This window comes from Prionailurus bengalensis, chromosome D3, assembly GCF_016509475.1.
Source record: "Prionailurus bengalensis isolate Pbe53 chromosome D3, Fcat_Pben_1.1_paternal_pri, whole genome shotgun sequence".
Lineage (NCBI taxonomy): Eukaryota > Metazoa > Chordata > Mammalia > Carnivora > Felidae > Prionailurus > Prionailurus bengalensis.
In genome coordinates this window covers 26,543,006-26,570,359 of record NC_057356.1, presented here as the reverse complement: position 1 = coordinate 26,570,359, position 27,354 = coordinate 26,543,006, and the positions used below count along the sequence as shown (strand labels likewise).

The window sequence follows — 27,354 nt, the reverse complement described above, 5'->3', positions numbered from 1 at the left end:
TTTCTCCAGCTTTTAGGGTTTTCCTGGCTGAATTCACAAGCGAGGATGTTTGGAGTCAGGGGCGAGGCTTGGTGGGGGGGGTGGGTGGTGCCGGCCGGCTGGGTGCTGTTCGAGGGTAGCCCGGAACTAAGGCTTCGGCAGCCCCTGCGGGGACAGGTGGGGCACGCGCTTTTCTGGGGCCACCCCAGGCCTCCCGCAGGAATGCTGACTGGCACTGTCCGGTTTGAGAAGTAGCGTGTCTACGGCCCCGGGAGAGCTCCCCACCGCTTCTTGGGTGGTGGGCGTCGGGTCCAGGGCATCCCCGGCTGGCAGGGGTCCGGAGGAGAGGGGGCGTGAGCGCGCCTGGAGCGGGAGGCGGGAAGTGGGGAGGAGGAGGAGGGAAAAAAGGAGGGGGAGGAGGAGGAGAGGAAGTCCCCCGTGGCCACCCCGAAGGGAGGGCGGGACGGTGCCCGCGGGCACTCGGTCAGGAGACGACGGCTGGGCCGGCAGGGCAGCTACGCCGGCCAACCGAGGGACTACGACCGCCGGGCGCGCGCTCCCCGCCGACCCCCGGCTAGAGGGGCGGGGGCGGCGGCGCGTGCGCGGGGCGGCGGGCGGGGGCGCGCGCGGGGGGCGGGGCGGCGCGCGGCGACCCCAGCGGGCGCGAGGCTGCGGCGCGCCGAGCGGGGCGCGGGGGCGCGCGGGCGGGAGCGCGCGCGGGGGGGGGGCTGCCCCGGGGCGGCCCCCCCACGTCGGGGCGCGGCGGGCGGCGGCGGCGGGAGCGCGTCCCGTCCGGGTCCCGAGGAGTCGCCGCCGCCGCCACCGCCGCCGCCGCCGCCGCTCGCCAACATGGCGGACCTGGAGGCCGTGCTGGCCGATGTCAGCTACCTGATGGCGATGGAGAAGAGCAAGGCGACCCCGGCCGCCCGCGCCAGCAAGAAGATCGTGCTGCCCGAGCCCAGGTACCGGCCGCCCGGGTCCGCGCCGCCCCCCGCGCCGCCGCCCTCGGCGGCCGCCAGCGACCCCCTGCGTCCGGGAGGGTCGGGCGCTCGGCCGCTGCTGTTCTCCTTCCCCCACCCTCAGCCTCACCGTTCCCGTCTCTGAAATGGGCATCAGAGGGCTGCTGGGAGGGGGGTCCCCGGGAGAGAGCGCCCCAAAGTGCCCAGCGTGGCGCCCCGCGCGCAGAAGCGCCCGGGCAACGGGCTGCCGGGAGGTGGTTGTGACTTGGCTGGACCAGCTCCAGCCCTGTCGCCCCCTCGTGTCCCATCTCTGTGGTCCTCAGCGCTCCTCTGCCATGGCTCCCACCTGCCCCAAGCCTGCCCTTCCAGCCCCATCCCTCTCCCTTCTGTCCCATCTCTGTCACCCGTCCAGCCCCATCCTCATGGGCCCCTTCTGCCCCGAGCCTGTGGCTCCCCCGTGCTGCATCCTGGTCGTTCCTTCTCTGGTTCCTGCTGCCCCTGTTGCCAACTGCGTCCTCTCCTCAGCTCCCTGTGTGCTCCTTAGCTGGGGAGTGCAGGCTTCTTGCCTTTGTCCCAGGTACTTAAGTGCAGTTTTCAGTGCTTTCTCCCCTTGGGGTCCAGTCTATTCCGCTTCCTATCCTCCTATCTTTTCCTCTTTCGTGTCCCCCGGGCAGTGATGAGTGGCTTGTGACCCACACAGTTTTCTTTTTGGTGCCAAGCCTATCGCCCAAGCAGCTTTCCTCAACTTGCAGATCCACTGGTGGTACTTTATTAAAAGGTTGAAATGGGATTCACTTTACACACACATGGAAAGGTTGATTCCAGACAGGAATTTGTTGTTTAAATTACCAAAGAAGGGCCCGATTGAATTGGCTGGGGGTTTTAGTGAGGGCCGTACCAAGTTCTAATTTTATCTCGAAAATGGTTTCTTATCAATGGAACCAGTTAAAGATTTTACTGGTTCGTGTCATTAGCACTACCCCAGAAAAGATCGTTCATCAGATTAATAGAGTTTCAAATAGTGAATCAAAAGATTAGGGTTCGATTCCCCCCCCCCCCTTAGCTTCTTTTCTGATTAACACCATCATGAGTTGTATAGTGAATGTGCTAAGTAGCTTTTGGTAGAATTGATGATAAAGAGAGGCATCTTCTTTGTGGTGAATTTGAAACCAGGCAGTTTGGTAAAATACTAGAAACTCAACCAAAACTATTCTCCACTGGCCAGCATCAGTGTTTCAAGCATTACACTTACCCAAGCTTGCTTAAATTGTTACCTTGACGTAAGAAAACAATCCTTCTTTTAATGCGAAGTGATCACCAGATAATTTTTCCAAGTCCGTTCATGAGCCTGAGCCCTATGAACAGAGAAAATTATCAGTCCGTTTGAGCTACTTGTTGTGAAAAGACCAACTGTGTAAATGAATACGTGGTAGATATTTTTGGCTCGCTTGCCCTTTTCATTAGCCTATGCACCCCCTTGGTTTTGCAGGGTGTGCTCTTTGCCAAGTAGGGAAAAGCAGGGGGGAGCACAGACCTTTTGGAGTAGTGTGAAATTAACACTCCTCTTCCGGAGTCTAACATACCCGTTGCTCATTGAAAATCAGTGCTGTTTAAATTTTTTTGGCAAACGGGAAGCTAAGTAAAACAAGAACCCCCAAACCAAGCCTGGATTTCATTTTTTAAAAAACTGCATTTTTATAAATACGGTATACAGTGCTTAATTCCTTTTTCTTTTGCCTTTTCTACTTTTCCTAAAGGGCAGGGAATCCTAAATATATAGAGTCTCTAAACATAAAATTGACGAATCTTAGTTCATGGGTAGTTTTGGGGGGGGGGGCAAAATATAATATTAAAATTAGGAACTTCTGCTCTTGTGTGTGTGTGTGTGTGTGTGTGTATGTGTGTGTTGTTTTGAACTTAATGTGACTTCTGCTTTTTTAGTGTCCTTCTCGAGAACATACTTACATGTTTCGGGTATTCACTTCCTTGTATGAATGCCTTTGTTTTCGGTGGTGTTCTTTGGTAACACTTTCTTTTAAGGCAGAACTGGGAGGTGGTGAGCGTATTTCTCATGACATTTCAAGTAAAACATCGTGCAGATTTTTATGTACCACTGGATGGCAGGTAGTGGTAGCTGCCTGCTGGACTTTGGGGTAGGGGTGGGAGGCTGCGGGGTTTCTCCATCTGGTAAGGAAGTTAATTTTCATTTTAAAATGCCTCAGCACAATGGTTCAAAAGACTAGTGTGATTTCACTCTGTCGGTAAAGGACGATGGTCAAATGTTTTCTGATAAGAGTTTCTATTTCAGCTTCATTGTGGCATGAACTGTGTGATCACCAGTCTTTGGTGTTCTTGAAAAAGGTGTTTAGATTCGTCTTTTTAGTATCTCAGTGACGAGTATAACAATTGCCATGGGTCTGTCACCAGTGACCTTTTATTTCCAGCCGATTATTTGAAATCACTGTAGTATTTTCTGCATGCTTCCTCGTTTTAGTTGCTTTGCTTCTTCTGTAGCTTTAACCAGAAAAGCTACGGGACTGCGTAATATCTAGCTAGTTTAAATGAGAGGTTGGGTCTGCGGTCCCCTGTCTATTACAGGAGAGTCTCAGAAGATGGACCATCCTGCCCCCTGGGGAGATCTTGCTTCTCTGAGATAGCGAGAGGCAACAGTTTGTTATGTTGACACATTATTTAATTAACGAACCCATGAGTGTAAATCCCGGAATAGCTGACTGTTCGTTCAGATTACATAGCTGCTTCAGTTTACTGAAACATTTGTTGAGTTAATGTAGCTGATGATGGGATCTGTTGGGAAGACTGAACTGTGACCCACGAGCCCACTGTGCAGGCCCAGACAGAAACTCGAGCATTACACCATGTTAGAGAAGAAGTACCTTTATTTGATAGGGTCTAATTCATAAGCTAAGACTTACAGAAGGGTCAGCGTTTTAAAGCCCTGGATCATCAAGACAACTTTACTTTAGGCTCATTACTCTTTTTAACCTTTTCCAAACAGAGTGAAGTCCCATTGGCTTGGTTGGGTAACATGAACTTGACCCTTTCCCTGCATCCCATGTCCATTTAGGAGACATTGACAGTATTGGATCATTAATTGCAAAGCCTGTCCTTTTATTTTATTTTTATTATTATTTATTTATTATTTATTTTTTATTAAAGCTTTTTTTTTTAATGTTTGTTTCTGAGAGAGAGACAGAGACAGAGAGCACGAGCAGGGGGAGGGGCAGAGAGACAGGGAGACACAGGATCCAAAGCAGGCTCCAGGCTCTGAGCTGTCAGCACAGAGCCTGATGTGGAGCTTGAACCCACAGACCGCGAGATGATGCCCTGAGCTGAAGTTGGATGCTTAAGGCACCCGGGCGCCTCAATTCACTGATAATTAAAAAAAATTTTTATGTTATATTTATTTTTTTAGAGAGAGTGCAAGCAGAGGAAGGGCAGAGAAGAGAGTGGGGGACAGAGGATCTGAAGTGGGCTCCACGCTGACATCAGTGAGCCCGATGTGGGGCTTGAACTCACAAACTGTGATATCGTGACTTAGGCCAAAGTCGGACGCTTAACCAACTGAGTCACCCAGGCACCCCAGCAAAGCTTGTCCTTTTAAGGTATTCCTACAATATGATAGGAAGTTCTGAAAAATAACATTTGCAAGATTCTTTGTAACTTTCCTAGATCATTTAGAATATCCTTCAGGACATCTGTGACACCCTTTATTACATGACTTCAGTAGGGCGTTGTAGAAGCTGGGTCTCCAAGCCAGGCATGGAGAGACTATGATGAGCCTGACCACAGCCCCATCTTTCAAGGGGCTTTTTTTTTTTTTTTAGTCTAGTGGGAAATACACGGTTGATCCAAGAAAGATGTTTATAAAGTGCAGTTTCTTGAAGATTCTATTTAACCACAGACAAGTAGCAATTTGGATGGCTTTTTTATTCTCCAATCATCAAACGCATTATGTTTGCTGAGCGTTTTACAATAATTGGTTAGTTATTCCCTCCGAAGACCTATCCGGCCAGAGTATACATAGTAATGTGGTAATGCTGCATCTTCCTGTTTATAACCGGATCAGATGGGATCCATGTTGAGAAGTAGCTCAGTTTTCTTCTTCTGTGGGAATGGAGTTTCTTCAGTGATTTCCCCGACTCCAGTCTGTGAGCCGTTGGGGGTAGACTTGAACTATTCCTCTGTTTTGGTTGTAGGGGATTGTGTGCCCGTGCACACCCCTCCCCAACTCGGAACTGAAGAGTCAATGTTGAAAGAATGAACGGCCTTCAGGGAAAGAGTGCTCTGTATCGCCAGTAGGAGTCTTTCTATGTATAGAATGGTGGCGGTGTTCTTGCCTCTTTTCCACTAAGGTGCACATTCGAAATGTAATTTGTTCTGACCTTTCGGTTATTATTCCATTCTTGGGCAGAGGCAATTTGTGCCAGTGACTTGGTGATTCAGGAGCTGTGCGTGGTTGTCAGTTCTTAGAAATAGATGTTCCAGTGCAATCAATTTGGGACCTAGAAGCTGCCCCAAATCCGGCATTGTGAAATGTTTTGAACGGAGAGCCCAGTAGATCTCTTTGGGTTCAGACAATCCCGGTTTTTACACGCAATGTGTTCTTAGAGACAGCGTCTCAAAAGTGCTTTTCAGTATGCTGAACTTGACTTTGCCAAACATGTGTTTGGACAAGACAGGAACTGTTGGCTAAGACTTGAAGCAGGGAAGTGTAGGTCTTTATCTGACAGTGGGCGGCAAAGCACAGTAGGAAATGCAGAGTGGGGGAGAACAGGATGCTTGGGGTCTCCGTAGCCCTGAGGAGGGAAAGAGAAGGTTTATTACTTCCACGAGCTAGCAACGTAACAACTACCATTTATTGAGATTTCCCTTCTCCCGGGCACTTTGCATCATGAGTGCATTTGTTCCCCATGACAGTGCAGCCTGGTGAGTGACGTAGCCTCATCCGGACAGTTAGGGACCTCTGCCCCGGGTGACAGCCGAAGCGTAGTCCAGAATGGGGTCCTTTCCTCCTTGCTGTGCCATTGTGCCAACACGAATAAGGAACACCCTCACCCCTTCTGCAATTTTTCCTTTGGGGAAAAATCACTTTGCGGGCCATGTCTATCGGCTGCTGGTGCAGCGTTTGAAAAGTCAGGACCGTCCTCAGAGACTGACAGAGAACAGCTCTTCCTCTGGGATGTGGCAAAGCGGTAATTATCACTAAGTGGATAAGCAGTTTTTTCCTTATTTCCCATGAGGAGCTCGAGGGTTAAATGCCCGTTCTGTTCAACGCAAGAAGCGCAACCTTGCAACCTTGCCGCCAAGAAATCGGTGTAATAGACCGCCTCTCCCCTCCTCTCCCCAACCCGGTCCCCAAACAGGATTTCTGTGGGGGTTATTATTCGGAAAAGAGAGCGGCCCCCGTCCCCCACCCCCGCCGAATTGTTCCATTCTGGGGAAAGGGGTAAAGGGACACAACAATATTTTTGGCTTTCTTCGCGATAAAAATCACTTTCTCCTGCAAACAGTTTTCCTTTGCTGGTGAACCATGTGTCCGAGGAATGCTGATATTTTGATGAAGATGTGTATGCCTGGTGGTCTTCTCTGGACTTTGGCAGTGGGGCAATGGAGACCTTGGAGGGGCGACTTCCACTTGAGTGTTGTGAACTCATTTGCATATTTAGAAACTTGCACACTAATGAGGCCCTGACCTGCTTCTGCTTCTCCTGGTTCCCGAGTCTTTGTTCTTTATTTTTGTCATCGATCAGCACTCCCACCCCCTAGGCCATTCGTGATTGCCCTGCAGGTCTACAATAAACTGTGGGGTGGCGGGGGGTGGGGGGTGGTGGGGAGAAGTAATACCTTGGCTCCCCATACCCTGTAAATGTTTCTTCTAATTTTGGAAGTCTTCTCCTGGGTCATCTATGCTTCAGCCTCAGCGCGGAGCATCTGCAGGCCGTAGAACTTTCTATGTGGGGCATGACAGAGAGGACAGTTCGTTGACTCTGTCATTGGTGTTTTGTGACAGTCAGCCTCCACATAGACCTGTACTCTTGCTGGCTGCCGTTTCCTTCTTCCAGGGTCTCAGGAGTCTAGGAAAAGGTGATGATATGAAAGTACCTAGGCCCAATTTTCATCCCTAGTGAACTTGTAGGTCAGCTGTTTCATTTCTGGGCTCGTTTTCCTGTGCCCTCCTTATCACCTGCCACACTATGATACAGTTCTAGATCAGGAACCAGGAAATATGGACCAGATTCCATTGGCAACTTGCCACAGGCCCTTGATAAGTCACTTAAATTCACTGTATTTAGTTTTTCCTAGCTGTATAATATGATATCTATTCATTTGTGATCATAAAATGTCCCCTCCCCCCCCCCCCCCGCCCCAATCTCTGGGCATATTCTATATAAAATATATATATATATATATTAATGTTTTATTATTTTTGAGAGAAAGAGAGAGAGCATGAGTAGGGGAAGGTCAGAGAGAGAGGGAGACACAGAACCCAAAGCAGGCTCCAGGCTCTGAGCCATCAGCACAGAGCCCAACGCGGGAGATCATGACCTGAGCCCAAGTTGGACGCTTAACCGACTGAGCCACCCAGGTGCCTCAATATATATATATATATTTTTTAAATTTAGTCATTTATTTTGAGAGAGAGAGAGAGAGAGAAAGGTCGAGGGAGGAGCAGAGAGAGAGAGAGAGAGAGGGAGAGAGATAATCCCAGGCAGGCTTCGCACTGTGCTTTCAGCATGGAGACCAATGCGGGGCTCCATCCCACGAACCATGAGATCGTGACCTGAGCCGAAACCAAGAGTTGGACGCTCAACCGACTGAGCCACCAGCCACCCCATACAATGTATTTGTAAACAAGAGAGGACATTAATTTCACACAGTCACAACTCAGAAAAAGATTGGACGAAATATTAAAAGGTGATTTTTCTTTAATTTATACCATGGGTGGTCGTTGTAGGGATTAGATGCAGCACAAAATGTAACACCTTAAGAAAGTACCAAGTAGTAGCCGATAAAAGGCAGCATTGCATGGAGCCCCTGTGCCACGTGCCCTACAGAAGCAGGTTGGGAGACAGGATTTCTGAAAAGTTGATATGTTGACCCAGGCAGCAAAGAGCAGATGTTGACCTTTAGACACATAAGTAAGTGAATTTCCCAGATTTCTTCTGTTTTCTTCTAGCATTGGTGGCACTGTGTGTCTAGAACCTTGCATACATGCTACCTCACTCAGTTCTTTTTAATTTTTTTTAACGTTTATTTATTTTTGAGAGAGACAAAGAGCACGAGCAGGGAGGGCCAGAGAGAGAAGGAGACACAGAATCGGAAGCAGGCTCCAGGCTCCCAGCTGTCAGCACAGAGCCCGACGTGGGGCTCGAACTCAGGAACCGCGAGATCATGACCTGAGCCGAAGTCAGACGCTTAACTGAGTGAGCCACCCAGGCGCCCTTCACTCGGTTCTTTTTCTTTCTTTTCTTCCTCCCCACTTTTACTCTACCCTCCCTCTTTTTCTTCTTTCCATCCATCCTCCCATCCACCCATCCATCCTTCCATCTGTTCTTTCCTCCCACCCATCCATCCATCTTTCCATGTTTCCATGTTTCCTTCCATCCATCCATCCATCCATCCATCCATCCATCCATCCATCCGGCTCTGGGCTATGTTGGCTTCAATACAAAGAGTTCATAAGCATTGCTATTCTTAAATACAGATAACTAAACAATTAGGAGAATTAGCTCATCCTTTAGAGGACTTTGCTTCAGTAAAATGAACCAGAATCACAGCCTAAAAGCAGCTGGCTTCAGTGTATTGAGCATAAGGTGATTCATTTCAGTATTCCTTAGACATTAACAGATTGCATGTTAAGAACATAGCATTGTAGTATCTCATGTTTGAAAAGATCTTGGAGGGCATCCAATTTAGTCATGCATTGGATGGGTGACTTCCCTGTCTGACGTCCAGGCAGGGTCATCTCCGAGGAACATCTTTGGAAGCTCTGTGATGTTGGAAAGCTCTCTTGCAATTAATTCTGTGCACTGATGTTTTGCTGTCCTTTCATGGTTGTACAAACAAGTTTAGTCCCTGAAAAAGTGACAGATTTTCCGATATCTGAAGGCAGCTACCCTATCCCACAGTGGCTTTCACAGGAAGCTGTCCCCAGTCCTTTTAGTCACTCCCCAAATCAAGCTGAAGTCTGCACGCTACTGTCTGTAATCTGTGCCCATCAGTCTGACGATGACCTGGCTGAGTCAGAATATTAAGGTTTAAGAAGACTGAAAAGATACCTGTAGAATTCCTCTACTTAATTCAGTGGTGGCAAAACCAGTGAAAAATCTTATTCCAAGTGTGTGGTTGAATCTCTCTCAAGTTCCGTTATAGGGAGAAAATTTTTGGTTCCTCTGATGATTTGAGATTCATCACACCAGCTTGATTAGGGGATTAACATTTCCATTAGTCAGAATTTAGAAGCTACGATGGGTACCAGGTGTCTTTTGACATTGTCTGCCACTTGCTGAGTGCTAACTTCGAGGCCCTGTGTACATTCTTAGAAAATTGTGGGCTAAATATTTTTAGGAAGAAAACGATCTTTAATTATGCCAAAAAAAAGCCTTTTTCTGAGGATTTTAGGGCTAATGTTTCATATATTCAAAAACTTACACCTACAGTTCCATTAGGAGTCTTCTGGGGAAGGCAGCAAGCATATCTTCATTTTCAGCAATAGAACTTGACTGGGCAACGAGCTCTTGGTATTTGTGCTTTTGTAATTAAGTCAGTCCATTGTTCTTTATTCTCGATCTAGAAAGATCACTGTGGTTATATTTTCAGGGTACTGTCAATTTTCTATGTCTGCATTGCTTTTGATGAGGGTTTAAGTTAAAAATGAACTAGAAGTTACATGGGAAGGCATTTACACAGCTGTTAAATACCGCAGACTTTCATTTTGTAACGTGAATGTCTAAAGCTGAGATGACATTTTCAGATGTGTCTTCTTTTCAACATATGAGGCTTTTGCTACTTGGTTAGGGGTGGGGGTGGTAAGGGAGGTGTCTGTATTCCATTTAGAAACAACTAACCCTAATAGGTAAGGTCAAGGGATTTTAATATTCATCTTTAATGGGCCATTCTTTTTTCAACTACATTTACTATTTCTTTTCTTATAGTATAATGACACGCTAATTAAGCAGTGGCTCTTGGAATCACAGTAAGTATAGAGTAGAGTGTAAAAGTTTGTGCTATCCTCTCTGTTCCATTTAGGACCTGCTTCCTTCCGTTTGGTCTCCACTGGCAGTAGAGGAAGGCTTATTATTTATGCAAAATGTCGCAACTAGAATTGGCCTAGAAGGGGGAGGTGTTTTCTTCACCTTAGCAGTTCTGTGCAGATTCTGTGCTGTCAGAGCAGAGCCCGATGCGGGGCTTGAACTCACAAACCGTGAGATCCTGACCTGAGCTGTGATCAAGGGTCAGCCGCTTCACCGACTGAGCCACCCAGGCGCCCCTGCACATTAGCAGTTTCTAAACCTTGAGCGAGAGGGGATACTTAGGTTCATGACCTACCCCCCTGCCCCCAAAGAAGTGTGACGGTTTTTGTGGTCCGGGGTTTCTTAGGGTTTAATCATTTGATTGGTTTTTTACTCCACAAGGAAAACCAGCCAGTTTTTCTGTGTTTCTGTTGTTCAAATAACGTGCCTGTTTAGTGGGGAACTGGCGTTCAAATTATTCTAAAACAAAAGTCAAGTTATGCTATAAGAAAAGCTTATTTTTTCTGACTTTTTCATACCGGGGAAGCTTAATGAGGTAGATCGTGGAAACTCACACTCCTTCATGTGAGATTAGAGTTTTAGGGTAAGTGTCGTGGCTTATGATTAATCATCTCCTGACCATCCAGGGATCTAGGGTAGGGTCGATGATGGCGGATTGCCACTATATAGTCAACACGAATCTCCCGGGAGCCCAGATGCTGGAAGGCTGTGTGACCAGAGCATTCTCTCCTGTGTGTTGCCCTTGTAGAGGTGAAGTGGCCCTCCGAAGGTAGCAGAGCCATCACAGGCTCTAGCCCGATGGGTCGGAAGGGTCTAGCCTCAGGTTCGTCAGTTTTAGGAGCTGGGACCTAGTCATATCTCCATGGGATGGCTTTACGCTGGATGTGACGTGCATGAATTCCCCAGCAGTGATGGCATCTGGGTGTCCTTCCGTGTTGCCGTGTTTCCTGTTCTCACTGGGGGGCAGACCTCCTCTGGGTTGGATAACACAGTTACAGCTAGTGCCTGCCAGCCAGCCCAGGAAACTTTGGCATTTCTCTGCCCTTTGTGTGATGTATTGATTTAAAGTTTTTACTCTCAGAGGGCAAGCTTGCTTCTTTATTTTCAGATTCTTGGAAACGGCTCTCCAGTATTTCATCATCTCCATTTTAGAAGGAGGCAATTCAGGTCCAGAGAGAAACTAATTGCTCAAGATCACATTGATAGCCAAGGGCTCAAAGCTCTGTGCATTTTAATAGACACCTACAGACTATCTTTTGCCATATGAATCATCTAAGCAAAGAAAATTCCTAGATGTGGGTAGAGGAGGGGTGTCAATTTCAGATATTACCAACACAGTTTGAAAATGAATTGTCCTCACCGTAAGGGTTATCAACTACAGGGATCTGATAAGGGGCTTACATATCATTTCACTGGTGATATTGATTGAATAATAAATATGTGAATAATTCCTTAAAAGATAAGATGTCATAAATGTCATGTTCGGTAATAGGATTAGTTATCATTAATGATGACCGTGTTACAAATTGAGAAAAGCTACACGTCAGTATTTTTGATCTTAATGTTTTCTTACCCCAAGCATCTTTTTGTAATTTCACATATGCCCTTATCTTTAAAAAACAAAAACTGAAATTCTCTCTCTCCATCAGCAGGTACATGGATACCCTTGGCTCGAGCACACTTGTCCGTTTACTCTAGATACATAAAGGATTTTTCGCATTAAACTTGTTAGCAGTACATTCTACATTGTGATGGAAAACTAATGAAACAGGTTGCACATTTAACCTTCACACAGAAAGGCTGTGGGCATCATACTGGGACAGAGTTGTGTTTGTCAGGAACACATTAGTGAGTCCCTTTACAACTTGTCCTCTGCTCCTGCTGAGACATGTTCGGCTTGTCCTTGGTAGTAGTGAAGAGATGCTTCTCAGTGCTCTGAATTGCTGCATGATACATCGTAAGACCGCTGTTTACCTAACCCTGTGTTCGTGATCACAAGCGCCGGCACAGTGGGTATGCTGACCTGTGCCTCTTTGGGGTCGTAGGATAGACCCCTGGAAGTAAGTAAGAGAGGGGCATTCTCAGTTTCGCGAGACGATGCCAAATTGTCCTGTACGTTTTAAGGATAAATAGGGCTGCATTCAGAAGTGTTAATGTTATTGTTCATTTAAAATCATTTCATATAGACTATCTAAATACAGCTGGGTAATAAGAACGGAGATTTTATTAAAAAAATTTTTTTTGACGTTTTTATTTATTATTGAGAGACAGAGAGACACAGAGCGTGAGCAGGGGAGGGGTAGAGAGAGAGGGAGATACAGAATCTGAAGCAGGCTCCAGGCTCCGAGCTGTCAGCACAGAGCCTGATGGGGGGCTCAAACTCACCAACCGTGAGATCATGACCTGAGCCGAAGTTGGAGGCTTAACCAACTGAGCCACCCCCCCCCCCCCCCCCCCCCCGTGCCTCTAGAAGTGAGATTTTAAATGTAAATGAAGAGATACAGGAGTGTGAGACAAGAGCTAAGTAAAAACCCTATAAGGTTAAATTCGAATTGGAAAGTCATTTTATTTTTTTGTTCTTTGAAACAGTTTCTTTTAAGTTTATTTATTCTGAGAGAGAGAAGGCATGAGGGGGAAGGACAGAGAGAGAGGGAGAGACAGAGAATCCGTGCTGTCAGTGTGGAGCCCGACTCAGGACTTGATCTCACCAACTGTGGGATCATGACCTGAGCTGAAACCAAGAGTTGGATGTTTAACCAGCCAAGCCACCCAGGTGCCCCAGAAAGTCATTTTAAATTCATGGTTTTTTCTTTTCTTTTCTTTTCTTTTCTTTTCTTTTCTTTTCTTTTCTTTTCTTTTCTTTCCTTTCCTTTTCTTTCCTTTTCTTTCCTTTTCTTTCCTTTTCTTGTCTTACCACATATGTGTATGTCTTAGCCCCAGTCATGGAAAAGCCCAAGAAACAACTGCTGTCCCATCCTTGTAGGTACCCAGCGCAAACACACCTGCCCTGAGGGGTGGGCAGGGTCTCGGCAAGAAGAACCCGGAACTTCTGGTATCCGTTGTATCAGAAAAAGGAGCCATCCGAGGGGTGGGGTGGGCACGATATCTAACAAATGCAGAGGCCGGAAGAAGGGGTCCCCACTGGCTATCAAAGGAATATGGCTGCGGTTGATTAAAATATTCTGAATATATTCCAGCCCTTGCGCTGGGCAGAACACTAGCTCCTTCCCCCACCAAATGTCCATGACCTAATCCTCAGAACCTGCAACTATGTGAACATTACTTGGCAAGAAGATTGCAGATGTAATTCAGGCAGCTGATGTTGCAGACTTTAAGATAAAGAGATTATTATCCTGAGTTATCTGGCTGGGCCCAGAACAATAGCAAGGAAGGGAGGCGGGTCAGAGTCAGAGTGAGGTAGCTTGAGAAGGAATATCTGACATTTGCTGGCTTTGATGGTAGAATGGGGTCATGGGCCAAGGAACGTGGCGGCTTCTAGAAGCCTGCAAAGATAAGGAGACGGGTGCTCCCATAGAGCCTCCACTAGGAACAAAACCCTGCTGGCATTTTGATCTTAGCTTAGGGGGACCCATTCCAGACTTCTGACCTACAGATCTATAAGATAATACTTTTCTGTGGTTTGGAGCTACCAAGTTCGAGGTAATTTGTTATATTAGCGGTAGGAAGCTAATATATCCATGATATCCAAAAGGGAGATCCCCAAACAAAACAGATAAAAACAAGACACCTATTGGTCACCACTGGCAGTCAAAATACGGTACCAACTCTGTCCCTGAAAAGAGGCAGTCAAAAAGGTGAAGCATTTAGCGCTTTTCTTGCCTTTCCTGTAAGCTACAGAGGGTGATCACGATTTTTACTTGATGGGACATAATTCTTCCTTAAGAAGATTTACAGAATGGGAATGCAAGCTGGTGCAGCCACTCTGGAAAACAGTATGAGGTTCCTCAAAAAACTAAAAATAGAACTACCCTACAACCCAGCAATTGCACTACTAGGCATTTATCCAAGGGATACAGGTGTGCTGTTTCGAAGGGACACATGCACCCCCATGTTTATAGCAGCACTATCGACAATAGCCAAAGTATGGAAAGAGCCCAACTGTCCACCGATGGATGAATGGATAAAGAAAATGTGGTATTTGTATATATATATATATATATATATATATATATATATATATATATAATGGCATATTACTCGGCAATCAAAAAGAATGAAATCTTGCCATTTGCAACTACGTGGATGGAACTAGAAGGTATTATGCTAAGTGAAATTAGTCAGAGAAAGACAAATATCATATGACTTCACTCATATGAGGACTTTAAGAGACAAAACAGATGAACATAAGGGAAGGGAAAAAAAATAATATAAAACCAGGAGGGGGACAAAACATAAGGGACTCTTAAATATGGAGAACAAACTGAGGGTTGCTGGAGGGGTTGGGGGAGGAGGATGGGCTAAATGGGTCAGGGGCACTAAGGAATCTACTCCTGAAATCATTGTTGCCCTAGATGCTAACTAATTTGGATGTAAACTTAAAAAGATAAAATTAAAATAATAAAAAATAAAAACTCATTGATTGGTTAAAAAAAAGAAAAAAGAAGATTTACAGCAAGTGAATGTGGCAAGGATGATGGAATTGGGAGAGTCACCATCTTGCAACTCTTAATGGAAGTGTTGAGGTAGGCAAAGGTCATCAGAGCATGAACCCACTAAATGCGGTGTCGTGGGGAATTTGAAAAGGAGAAATCCGATAATCACCAGCTCAGTTGTTAAGTAATTTTCACATCACTAAGAAGAAATAACTGTACCTCCTTGGGGGGGGGGGGGCAATTTGACATACGAAGACCATCTCGTGATGGTATTCCTGCCCCCGGAGGTTGGACTCGAATATCATCCGGTCTTCAGAGGGAAACTTTCAGCGTCTAGGAAATACAGAGCTAGAGGAGCAGGTCGAAGGACCTTAGAGGAAGCAAACAGATAAATCCGGAATAGGAGCTAGCCTCTGTACAGCTGGTCTTGGTGCCCTCAGTAAGTCACTGGTTGCGAATATAAAAAGCAGGTGTCGGGGAGAAGGAGGAGCTCTTGGTTAAAGCAGATTGGAGAGAGACAGTGGTCTAGTGAGTGCACGATCCTGATTATATTAGATCCTGGCTCAAAAGAGGACCCTAAGAGAATGATGGACATTTATGGACATCATGGACAGGGGAACTAGGTAGTAGATGTGCAGGAGTTATCATTATTTCTGGGGGGGGCATTCAGGGGAGGGTCAGTATTGTTTCTATAGGGAAGGGAGTGGGAGTAATAATAGATTGTGTTTACGTAAGGAAAATGTCCCTAATTTTTAGATTGCAAACTGAGGGAGTAAGGGTAGAATGACACGCAGTCGGAGATTCCAAGCCTTAAGATGCTTTAAAGCTTGGAGGAGAAGTTGGGGCCAGGATAAAAGTAGCAGACGAAAACCTTGGTAGCTACTCAGGAGGCGTGGGAGGACGGTTACCGGGGCTCACTCTACTATGCTCTTCTGCATGTTTGAACATTTTCATTATGATCTTTCAAAACAACAGAGTAGATGGCTAGGCCTGAGGATCGCAGTTAGAGGCTTGCAGGACTGATGGAAACTTCGGTTGGCCCGATGTCATAGGTAGGAGCACTGGTGACTTAGGACCTAAACTCCCGTGATGGCATATGCAAGATGTGCTGCGTCTCCAGTAAGTTAGTCTGCGGGAGGGTGGCGTGCTTTTTGGAAACCACGGTAGGGCGACTCGAAAAGAAACCCCGTGACACCGATCGCAAAGATGTGGGCAGAGGTTTAGTGAACTCACTCGTAGCCAGAGTCCTGACCAATCCCAAGTGGTGTGGACAGATTTACAACCTGTTGACCTGCAGACTTCTCGGGGAACGATGAAGGGGGAGCAGAAGCCATAAAGAAGGATTTCCAAGAGGCAAAGCAGGGTAAGAAATGAAACTTTAGAAAACTATGTCCATTTACCCCCTGAACACAAAAGACTTCCCTGAACTTTGTGAATATCATTCACATCATAGCTCTGATGTTTAAATTTAGCAGGAAAAAAATATAACCCTTGCTATTTAAGATGATCTACCCTGTAAGCATCTTTCCAAAGCCTAATGAAACTCTACGATCCAGTCTCTGTTACTGAAATGACTTGAACAGCTTTCTGTTTTTTTTTTTTAATGTTTATTTATGTCTGAGACAGACAGAGCATGAGTGGGGGAGGGGCAGAGAGAGAGAGAGAGAGAGAGAGAGGGAGACATGGAATCGGAAGCAGGCTCCAGGCTCCGAGCCATCAGCCCAGAGCCCAACGCGGGGCTCGAACTCATGGACCACGAGATCGTGACCTGAGCCAAAGTCGGTCGCCCAACCGACTGAGCCACCCAGGCGCTCCTACAGCTTTCTGTTTTTAAGTCATTTGAATATTAATTTGTCAAAACATTTCAAAATAATTACTTTAACATTGGTCTTTTCTAATGTGTTGCTCTAAACCTGACGTCACTAACTACCGTAATTACCGACAAGACCTGTATGTGAGAAACACAAAACTTTATTTAAAGGCCAAGAAAGCCTGGATAAATGGAGTGCCACAGGATCTTTGCAGATAGGAAGACTCAGTTTGGGAAGATGTCAGTTCTCTTCAAAAGAATCCGAATCCAAGGCAATCCCAGTCAAAACCCAAACGAGAATTTCAAAGGACTTGAAAGGTGATTCACGTTCATCTAGAAGAGAAGAATGGACAAAAATAACCAATGACTTTTTGAAAAAAATGAAACAGTGGGGATCTGCTCTGTCTAAAAGAAAACATTGCTATAGCAGTTACAAGTGTGGTTGTGGTGCAGACATAGACACACATCCAGGGCACAACAAGCCTTGTGTGTATGTGTATGTGTGTATATACGTAATGTATACAAACACACATATTTAAAAAATTGTTTTTAAGTTTATTCATTTTTCACAGAGACGGAGAGACAGAATGTGAGCAGAGGAGGAGCAGAGAGAGAGGGAGACACAGAATCCGAAGCAGGCTCCAGACTCTGAGCTGTCAGCTGAGAGCCTGACGCGGGGCTCGAACTCAGGAATCATGAGATCATGATCTGAGCCTGCTGAGCCACCCAGGCGCCCCTATGAGCACACGTATTATATGTGAGTTTGGTTTATGAATAAAGGTGACATTTTGAGTCTGGTGGGGAAAGGCTGGTGTGTGATCTGGCAAAGTTACAATCCCTCCACATTGTACGAAAAAAGAAATTCCAGAGTGTTCGATGAGATCATCACAAAGCTATTAAAAACAGAAAAATATGAGAGAATGTATTTTCAGTGCTCTGGAGTATGATAAAGTGTTCTTGTAAGCAAACTGCCCCGCCCCCCAGCCTGTAAAGGAGATCAGCGGCTATGATCATGCGGACTTCTTATGGGACAGTGGGTATCTTATACCAAATTGAGAGTCAAGTCAAAGAAAATTTACCTTGGCTGATTTTCTGTGGAGCCTGTTTTAGTGTGTGAATCTGTTTGCCCAGACAGTGACCGGTTTACGCTGCCTCAGGGAAGAGTGGGGGACGGTAGGTCACGGTGGCGTTTGGGGGACGAGGAAGTACAGTGACTTATGTCCAATGAGTCAGCATTCTTACCGGTGGTAGAAACAAAATGTCATCTGTCAGTCCATGGAAAGGAAGTGTTTGCTTTAAAAAAGCCACGAAAGGGTGCCTGGGTGGCTCAGTCGGTTTGGCTCAGGTCATGATCTCATGGTTTGTGGGTTGAAGCCCCACATTGGGCTCTGTGCTGACAGCCCAGAGCCTTCTTGGATTCTCTGTCTCATTCTGTCTGTGCCCCTCCCCTGCTCGCACGCTCTCTCTCTCTCTCTCTCTCTCTCTCAAAAATAAATAAACATTAAAGACAAAAAAAGCCACGAAAGGCTGACGTTAATCTCATGGGGGGTAATTTAGATACGCTTTTCACATAGTTAGAAAAATAAGTGAATCTAAAAGTGGGAGCTGTTTGTGGTCTGGCGTGTGTGGTGTGTGTGTCTCTGTGTGTGTGTGTTTTAATTGCTGTTGTCCTTTGTCCATTTGGTTCAATTATTTGGTACAGGCTGAGGTGACATGACTATGAGATCCTTCTCGAGTGGTCCCCTTGCTTTCTCTCATTTCCCCTTTGGCAGCGGCCCCTCAGATTCTATAGTTTAGTCCTGTTGAGCTGGCCGTGCAGTCCCTGCTGACTGCCACGTTGGATTGGGGCTTCCTGTTCACTCCTCTGTCACCCCTATGGACAAGGGCTCTTTTAAGGCAGAGACCGAGTCGGAGGCACTGTGTGTTTCTGGCATCACACGCAGTGGCTGGCTGTCTCCTAGAAAGGATGCAGTACCTATTTCGAACGAATGAATGATTGTGTGAACCGATGACTACACTGTCTTTTCCTCCTGAGGAGGACAGGGGTCCACTGGGGACATGATACAGCAGTGCCATGTGACGTGCAGTGGAAACCGAAGTGACTTACCTCTGCCAGAGCTGGGGACAGCATCATAGTGTCAGTGATCCCGACGTGGATCCTGGAAGACAAGGAGGTTTTCATGTAAAAAGAGGCATTCGAAGGAGTGGCATTTAGAGTCACGGAGCAGTGAGAAAATCAAGTGTGGCCGCTCTGAGAGAAAAACCATGACACGATGTGGTTGACGAGGTGGGTTGGGGCCCCATTGGAAATGCTCCCGGTAACGTGCTAAGGAGTTAGGACGTTGGGCAAAATGGGAGGCCCTTGGAGTCTTGTAAATGAGATAACTGCATGGAAAATTACCCTTGGAAACGAGGAGGATGCTCTAAGCCCTGCTATAGACTCTCCTGGCCTCTGTCCCTCCCTCCTCTGATGCTTCGCTGTAAAATGAATCTGCTCGTATGTTGTTGATGATTCAAAAGTATTCTGAAAAATAAAGGTGAATGGGTTCTAGAATGATCATTGTAACTAATTTGAAGGGATGATTTGGGTCATGAGGTTTTAGTGGCTTTTATTAGAAGAACTGATGACCCCATAAATGTGTTCATCTCGCCAATTCTCTCTGTCCAGGGACGACTTTCGTTAAGATGATGGATTTTTACTGACCAGTGGAATTCGGGTTATGTTAGTGTCACTTTAATATCAGGTAATCTGTTGCAAAGAAAAAGGCATGAAGAGAACTGATCTGGATTGTCAAAATATTGTAGAAAAAAACACAAAGGAGCTTAAATTCACATCTAGCGTAATTGGGTTGTGATTGTCTAAATGTAGACTGTCTCCTGCTGAAATGTTTAATGGTATGCAAATTATATGCAAGCCTTTCCTGCCAAAGATCTGGTGAACCGAGGAACCTTGACAAGAGTTGACATTAAACCGTCCCAGCTACTTTTACAGACCTCTTCAGAGTCTATCTGGCAGAATTCAGTGGTTTTAAATCTAGTGGCGGAGTTTTTATTGTGACTTTGGATAATGTAGCTCTATTTTGGGTGTTTAATGAGCAGTTAGTGGAAAATATTTAGTAACTACATATAAAAGAAAGCAATTTCCTTTTGGGGGAATTGAATCTTTGTATGACTGCTTAGTCATCTCATCTTAAAAAAAAACTCTGCCTTCTGGGTTTCTTGGTGGTCAGTAATGGTAACCACTCATTTATGTGGTGCTTCTAACAAAGCAGTCTCTTCCCATAATTTTGCTTTATCTTCACAACTACCTTTTGCATCCTCATCTTTTGGGGTGATATGTCACAGAGATAATTGTTTAAACTCATTTTGTTTTGGACACTAGAATAAAACAGAATTAAACCTCAAGAGAATATAGAGGCCTTTTTTAAAGTTTATTTATTTATTTTGAGAGAGAGAGAGAGAGAGCTTGTGCACATGTGCGTGCAGACCTCCCCCTTCCCTCCTCCCCCCCCCACATACACACACACACACACACACACACACACACACACACACACAGGGGAGGGACAGAGAGAAGGTGAGGCAGAATCCCAAGCAGGCTCGGAGCCATCAGCACAGAGCCTAATGCGGGACTCAAACTCAGAAACTGTGAGATCATGACCTGAGCCGAGGTCAAGAGTTGGGACACTTAACTGACTAAGCCACCCAGGCCCCCCTATAGAGGCTTTTAAAATGGGAGTTGGCTCGCTGTGTCATAAATATCATAGTTTCCTGCTAGTGAGGTGTTCAGGTACAACTTAAGCCTACCTAGTCCTTGGCCGGTAGAGAGCAGATCTTTCAACCACTTTAGTAGTAGAAGAAAATGTTAAATTACAATACAATATTTATTATACTTACCTTGTATTTATATGGCAGGACCCCAATAGGCAGGGTTGCTGTGTCTCCAGCTAGTTGGTGTTATATTAAAAAAAATCCATTAGGCCTCCCATCAATATATATGGTATTATATATAGTATATTATGCCTTATCTTGATGAGGAGGTATGTAAAGAAATGGTTCAGGAGTCTGGAGGGTTTGATTTTTAAAAAAACTTTCTTTGATGAAAATTTTAACCATGTACAGAGAGAATAGTATAATGAAATTGATGTAGCCATCACTCGGCTTTATGTGTTATCAACACACAGCCAATCGTGTTTCATCCGTACTTCCTAATTCCCTTTAGATTATTTCGAAGCAGAGCTAGACATAATCTGTCATTGCATCTGTAAAATATCTGTATCAATCCCTAAAAGATAAGAACCCTTTTAAAATATAAAAGCATAAACATGATGTAACACATTGCTGCTGCTAAATTGTAATATTTCTAAGGAAGTATTTGGCAGATATTTGGTCTGTATTCATTTTCCCAGTTTTTTATTTAAAAATTTTTAAGCGTATTTATTTATTTTTAACGTTTATTTTTGAGAGACAGAGCATGAGTGGGGGAGGGTCAGAGAGAGGAGACACAGAATCCGAAGCAGGCTCCAGGCTCCGAGCTGTCAGCACAGAGCCCGACGCGGGGCTCGAATTCACGAGCTGCAAGTTCGTGACCTGAGCCGAAGTCGGATGCTCAACTGACTGAGCCACCCAGGTGCCCCCAGTTGATTTATTTATTTTGAGAGAGAGAGAGTAAGAGAGAGAGAGAGCATGTGCACACAAGCAGGGAGGGGAGCAGAGAGAGGGGGAGAGAATCCCCAACAAATTCCATGCTGTCAGTGCAGAACCTGATACAGGGCCTGATCCCTGCACTGTGAGATCATGACCTGAGCTGAAATCAAGAGCTGGACAGAAGCCACCCAGGCACCCCTCTTCAATTTTTTATAAGATTGGGGTTTTTTTTGTTGTTGTTTGTTTTTTTAGGTGCCCCGCCATCATTTTTCCCTCTTGTAATTGATTTTGCTAAAGAAATAGGGTCAGGGGTGGTAGAGAATTTCTAACACTCATGATTTTGCTGATCATATCCCAGTGATACAATTCAAAGAAAAACAACAACAACAAAAACCAACCCAGCTTTTTTGAGGTATAATTAACACGAAACACATTGCACACATTTCGAGGGTCCAATTTGGCAAGTTTTATCTACACCTGTGAAGCCATTACCAAAATTAAGATAATGCACATAAACATTTTGTCATCTTCCAACAATTGTCGATTCTCTGACACCAACTGAGTGTCCTACAGTTGAACTCAATCCTGATGCTAACTACCCAGAGTTGGCACAGCCTCCAAGTTAAGGGCTCAGCCCCACAAGACTGCCCCACTTCAGATGCCAGCTGCAAATGGGGTCCTGTAGTCTCTTTGCATTACTGCCTGGCTGACTACAAGTTTGGAGGTTCCCATGATCCTCCCCTTATGTTTGAGATTTCACTCGAACAACTCACAGAACTCAAGAAGGTGCTATACTTACGGTTCATTTTATTGTAAAGGATACAACTCAGGGACTTCAAAGGGACTGTTACATAGGGCTGGGTCTTGTGGGAAGGGGTGGGGCACAGAGCGTCCCTGCCCTGTCTGGAAGCACCAGTGTCCCAGCATATCCATGGGGTCACCAGCCCGAGAGCTCTTCAGACCTCATCTTTCTAGAGTTTTTATCAAAGTTTCATTATGTAGGCATGATTAAATCATTGGTCGTTGGTAATTGAACTCAGTCTCCACTCTCCCAGATGTCAAGTGATGGGCCAATAGTTCTACCGCTCTAATCACATGGTGGGTTTCTCTGGCAACTAGCTCTGCCCTGAAGCTGTCTATGGGCCTCCAAGAGTCACCTCATTAGCATAAACTCATGTAGGGTTGAAAAGGGATTATTATGAATTAGGTGCTTCTACCATAAGAAAATTCCAAGGGTTTTAGGAGTTCTGTGCCAAGTACTGGGACAAAAACCAAATATATATGTGTGTGTATATATTATTTTGCTCTGTGCTCCATCACGCAAAAGTTTGCTTCTGCCTCTTTGTAATCAGACACTGTGTTTTCTCTGTCTCTGTCTGTATGTTTGTCTCTCTTTTTTAATCTGGCTTCTCTTACTCAGAATCATTATTTTGAGTTCCATTAGACAAGTTAAATGAAATAGAAAAATTCCTTCAAAGACACAAGTTATCAAAGCTAATACAAGAAGAAACAGAAAATATAAATAGCCCTATATCTAGGAAAGAAATGGAGTGTGTAATTTCAAAACCTTCCCACAAAGAAAATTCTAGGCTCACGTGGCTTCACTGATGAGTTCTACCAAACATTTAAGGAATAATTAACATTGTTGGGCACCAACTCATCCAGAGAATAGAGGAGAAAGGAATTATTCCCATCTCCTCTTATGAATCATAGTATCTGGATATCAAAACCAGAGAAAGCTATTGCAAAAAAAAAAAAGACCAGACTTCTATACTGAAAGCTATAAAATAGTGATGTGAGAAATTAAAGACCTAGATTAGTGAAGAAACATATCATACTTACGGATTCTACACTTATTATTATTAAGAGGTCAATACCCACAAACTGATCTATAGATTCAGCACAATCCCAATCCAAGCCCCATCAGGCTTTTTCTGGGCAGAGATTTCTGGGGAAAAACTTACATGGAAATGTAACAAACCTAGGATAGCCAAAGGACGAACAAACGAACCAACCAAAAACTCCACAAAGGCAGTAAAACCAAATTGAGGTACCTGATTTCAAGATATACTCTAAACCTCTAAAGTCAAGAAAATATAGTATCGATGTAAGAGTAGACATACAAATCAATGATACAGGATAGCCTAATGAAAGACCTTCCCAAATTTAGTGTTGTATCAACAAAAGGTGCCAGGATAATTCAATGGAGTAAGGATACTTTTTTTTTTTTTTTTTTTTTTTTTTTTTTTACCCCAGCAAATGATATCGGAATAGCGAGGTATTAGGAAGAAAAAAAGAACCTTGAGGTTTTACTTTGTATCATACACAAAAATTAACCTGAAATGGATCTTAGACATACACATTGAAGCTAGAACTTTAAAATGTCTAAAGGGAAATACCAGGTTAAAAATCTTTATTACCTTCAGATGCATAAGATCTCTTAGCATGGTCCATCACAGAAATAATAAATCGGAACTCATAGACTAGACACTTGTGCTCTTAGAAGGATTTCATAAAGAAAGTGAAGACAGGGTATGGACTGGGTGAAAATATTATGATCACGTAAATCGGACACTAGACTCGATTCCAGGACATAGTCAGAAATTTTACAATTGAGTCATAAGACAAGTAACTCAATTAAAGGTAGGCAAAAGACTTCACCCCATGCCTCACAGGAGATAGAAGTACTCCAATAATCGTGTCCAAACATACTCAACATCCTTACTCATTAGCGAGATCCTAATTAAAATAAGCTACCACTACACTGCGTAACAGTGGCTAAAACCAAAAAGACTGACAACCAAAGTGTTGGCAAGGAATACGGAGCAACTGGGACTTCATGTGTTGCTGGTGGGGATGTAACGTCATACAGTCAGTTTGGAATATCATTCAGCAGGTTTTTCATAATGTTAAATATAATTAACCACGTGACCAACAGTTTTACTCCTGGATATTTACCCATGAGAAATGAAAACACGTGCCTGTAAAAAGACTTACACACAGATATTTAAGGCGGCTTTATTTGCAGTAGCCCCAGACTGGAGACAACCCAATTGTCTATCAACAGATGAATGGATAAATGGTGGAGTGTTCATGCAATGACATACTACTTGGCGATGAGAAGGGACTAAATACTTAGTGCACAACACTATGGATGAAGCTTGCTTATGTCAAGTGAAAGAAGTGAGACACACGACAACATATTGTGTAGTTTTATTTATGTAAAATTCTCAAACTGGAGGAGATAAACCATACTAAAAGAAAGGAGATCAGTATTTGCTTGGATCTTAGAGTATGGGGAGACTGATTGCAAAGGGGCATCTTTTGGGGTGATAGAAATAGTCTACATCTTGATTAGGGTAGTAGTTGTTTGTGAAAAACTCATCTGTTGGTACACTTAAATATGCATTTAACCATATATAAATTATACCTCAGTTTAAGATTTTTTTTTAACATGTATTCATATTTGAGAGACAGAGAGAGACAGAGCGTGCATGGGGGAGGGGCAGAGAGGGAGGGAGACACAGAATCCGAAGCAGACTGCAGGCTCTGAACTGTCAGCACAGAGCCTGACGCGGGGCTCAAACTCATGAACTGTGAGATCATGACCTGAGCCAAAGTCGGATACTCAACCGACTGAGCCACCCAGGCACCCCTTAATCAGTTTGTTTTCAAGAGGGGGCTGCTAACGCCAATTTTTTCCCCCATCAGTGGATGATAGAGACTCAGTCTCTACTTTTTCCATTTGGATATTCACTTTTCGTTCACTTACAGAATAATCCTTGGCTTCTCCATTTCTCTGCCTTGCTGCTTATATATTAAAGTTCCATATTTATGTGCTCTCTATTCCATTTCATTGATCAATTTGTTTATCCTGTCTTAATTATTTTAATTTCATAATAAGCCCTGTTCTTCTTATTCTCTTTCTTCATAAATGTTTTTGCTCTCCTTGATCCCGTGTTGTTCTGGATACAGTTTATAAAGACTAATCGTTTCTATGTTCTGTGAAAAACTCTGTGGAATATTGATGGGGTTTGAATTGATTTCACAGATAAACGTGGATAGATGTTGAATTTTTGCAATACTAAATCTTTCTGTTCATAACTATGGTGTTCTTTTCCATTTATTAAGATTTTCGGTGATGTCTCTCAGTACATTTTGTAATTTTCCCCATAAAGTCCTTGCCCATGTTTTGAAGGGTTTATTTCAAGGCATTTGGTGTTTCTTATTTTATCGTTAAGTGAAGTCTTCTTCTAATTATGTTTTCTCACTGTTTATTGTTGATGTATAGAAATGTGGTTTTTAAAAATCGCAGTCATGCATCCAGGGAACATTTGCTTTTGTTTCAGAAAGAGCTCATTAATCCATTAGCGGAATGTGTCACATGTGTGCGCACACTTGTATGTATTTTGAGAACGGTGGTGTTGAGGGTGAGCGTTCCCACAGCCCTGGGGTTATTTTTGGTCCAGTGTCTACACGTCAGGTTGGTCCTGAGTCACAGGACAGGATACCAGCTGGAGCCATGATGCTCCCAGCTTTAAGTGTAGTCAGCCGACCGTGCGATCACGGCTGTCAGTAAGAGGCCTCTCTCCAGCCAGCATCCTTGAGTTAAGACATTCACGTATTGTCCACACTAGGGATGGTTTCTCATGATGCAGGCTGTCACCGTTAAAACCGTGTCCCTCTTCTCTTTTAGTATCCGGAGTGTGATGCAGAAGTACCTCCAGGAGAGAAATGAAATAACCTTTGACAAGATTTTTAACCAGAAAATTGGTAAGTCCCACTTACTCATTTGGCATACAGTCTAATAGTGGTTTCAGGTGGCATCACAGTTATGTGTAAATGCAGCCTTTCGTGCTTTATATGCTTTTATAGCTCTGGCTGGGAATGAAGGACATTTCATGTAGCAATAAGATACGTAATGGTTACTTCCATCCCTACTAACAGACCTTGTGAATAAGCTCTTGGGAGACAGACTAGCTCGATTCGAGGGTTTAAGGCAGTTTGGGGGTTGCCAAATCAAAGGATTGGGTAGTTGGTAACCAGAAAGAAGTGCTCTGGGTTTCGGACCCACTTCCGAGGTCCCCACCTTTCCTCACTGCTGTTGTACTCTCCGTGATTGCAAGGAGGTGTCCCGTGTCTTCATAAACATATTGCACTCCTGTGTTTGGCCGGCTCCTTGCAAAGTGTGGGGCTGGCGCACTTGATCTCATCGGTTTTCGCTGGCTGACAGGCTTTACACACTGCTCCTTATTGTCAGTTCCCCATCAATTACTCTTATCCCTGAGGCTCCATTCATTAAGTAAGGCTTATCCCTGAGTCTTACTTAGCAGGTCACCAGGACTCTCCTGTTGTGTGCATAGAGGTCAAGGATCCATTTCTCTCTAGCTGGTACCCAGTTCTGGGCAGTGCTGGGCTTGGCCGGAGCAAGTGTGTGGATGTATAGGCGTGTTCTGCGATTACCAGCAGCTAGTGCTTGGAGAAGTTAGGACTGGACAGGAATAGCTCTAGTGTGAGGTTCCAAGGCTTGGGGAGCATTGGAGTATTATGCTTCCGAAGGGCTGGCAGTTTGTTTAGAGGTTAGATAAGAGCTGGAGTCCACATACTTTCTTTTTTTCATCCCCCCAAATCCGTTCCTGCTGTCCAGAAGTTTCCTACACTATATTTTTATTCTCAACTCAGATAGGATTCATCGTTTGGCCTGCCAGCTGGGTATTTTGTTAATCTGCCCCTAGTAATGTGATAAACAGATAATTCCAGGATTTCACATGAAATCACCTTAGCTGAATATGAGAGAATTGGAACCTTCTTTCCTTCCCTTTACTTGCCTCCCACAATTACTCAGATAAGATTTGCCGAGGAACTGTGGCATCATTTTTAAATGACTTTAATACTCGAGGAAATGACTTTATTAAAATTGCAAGAAACTGGTTATACAAAAGTTTCCTGGAACTCCGTTTCTGCATTTAGTCCTGTCTCCATGATTCACAGACCCACAATGACCGATCCCCTTGAGACTGAATATCCTTGGAAGTAATTGTGGGCAGCCCTCCTCCTTATAAGTAAGGAGT

At 44.6% G+C, this 27,354-nt stretch overlaps 1 protein-coding gene across 3 annotated transcripts in view; it reads left to right on the top strand.

Moving 5' to 3' along the window:
- Positions 1-719: 719 nt before the first annotated feature.
- The window catches only part of GRK3 (G protein-coupled receptor kinase 3), a 126,331-nt gene continuing 99,696 nt past the window's right edge, over positions 720-27,354 (top strand). The window contains exons 1-2 of one of the 3 annotated variants that reach the window (XM_043558071.1): positions 720-941; positions 25,980-26,056. In XM_043558071.1, coding sequence (XP_043414006.1) covers positions 829-941; positions 25,980-26,056 — 190 coding nt within the window. In that variant the 5' untranslated portion in view covers positions 720-828. Of the gene's footprint in view, positions 942-25,976; positions 26,057-27,354 lie in introns of those variants that run through there. The other 2 variants (XM_043558073.1, XM_043558074.1) reach the window with 2 other exon arrangements.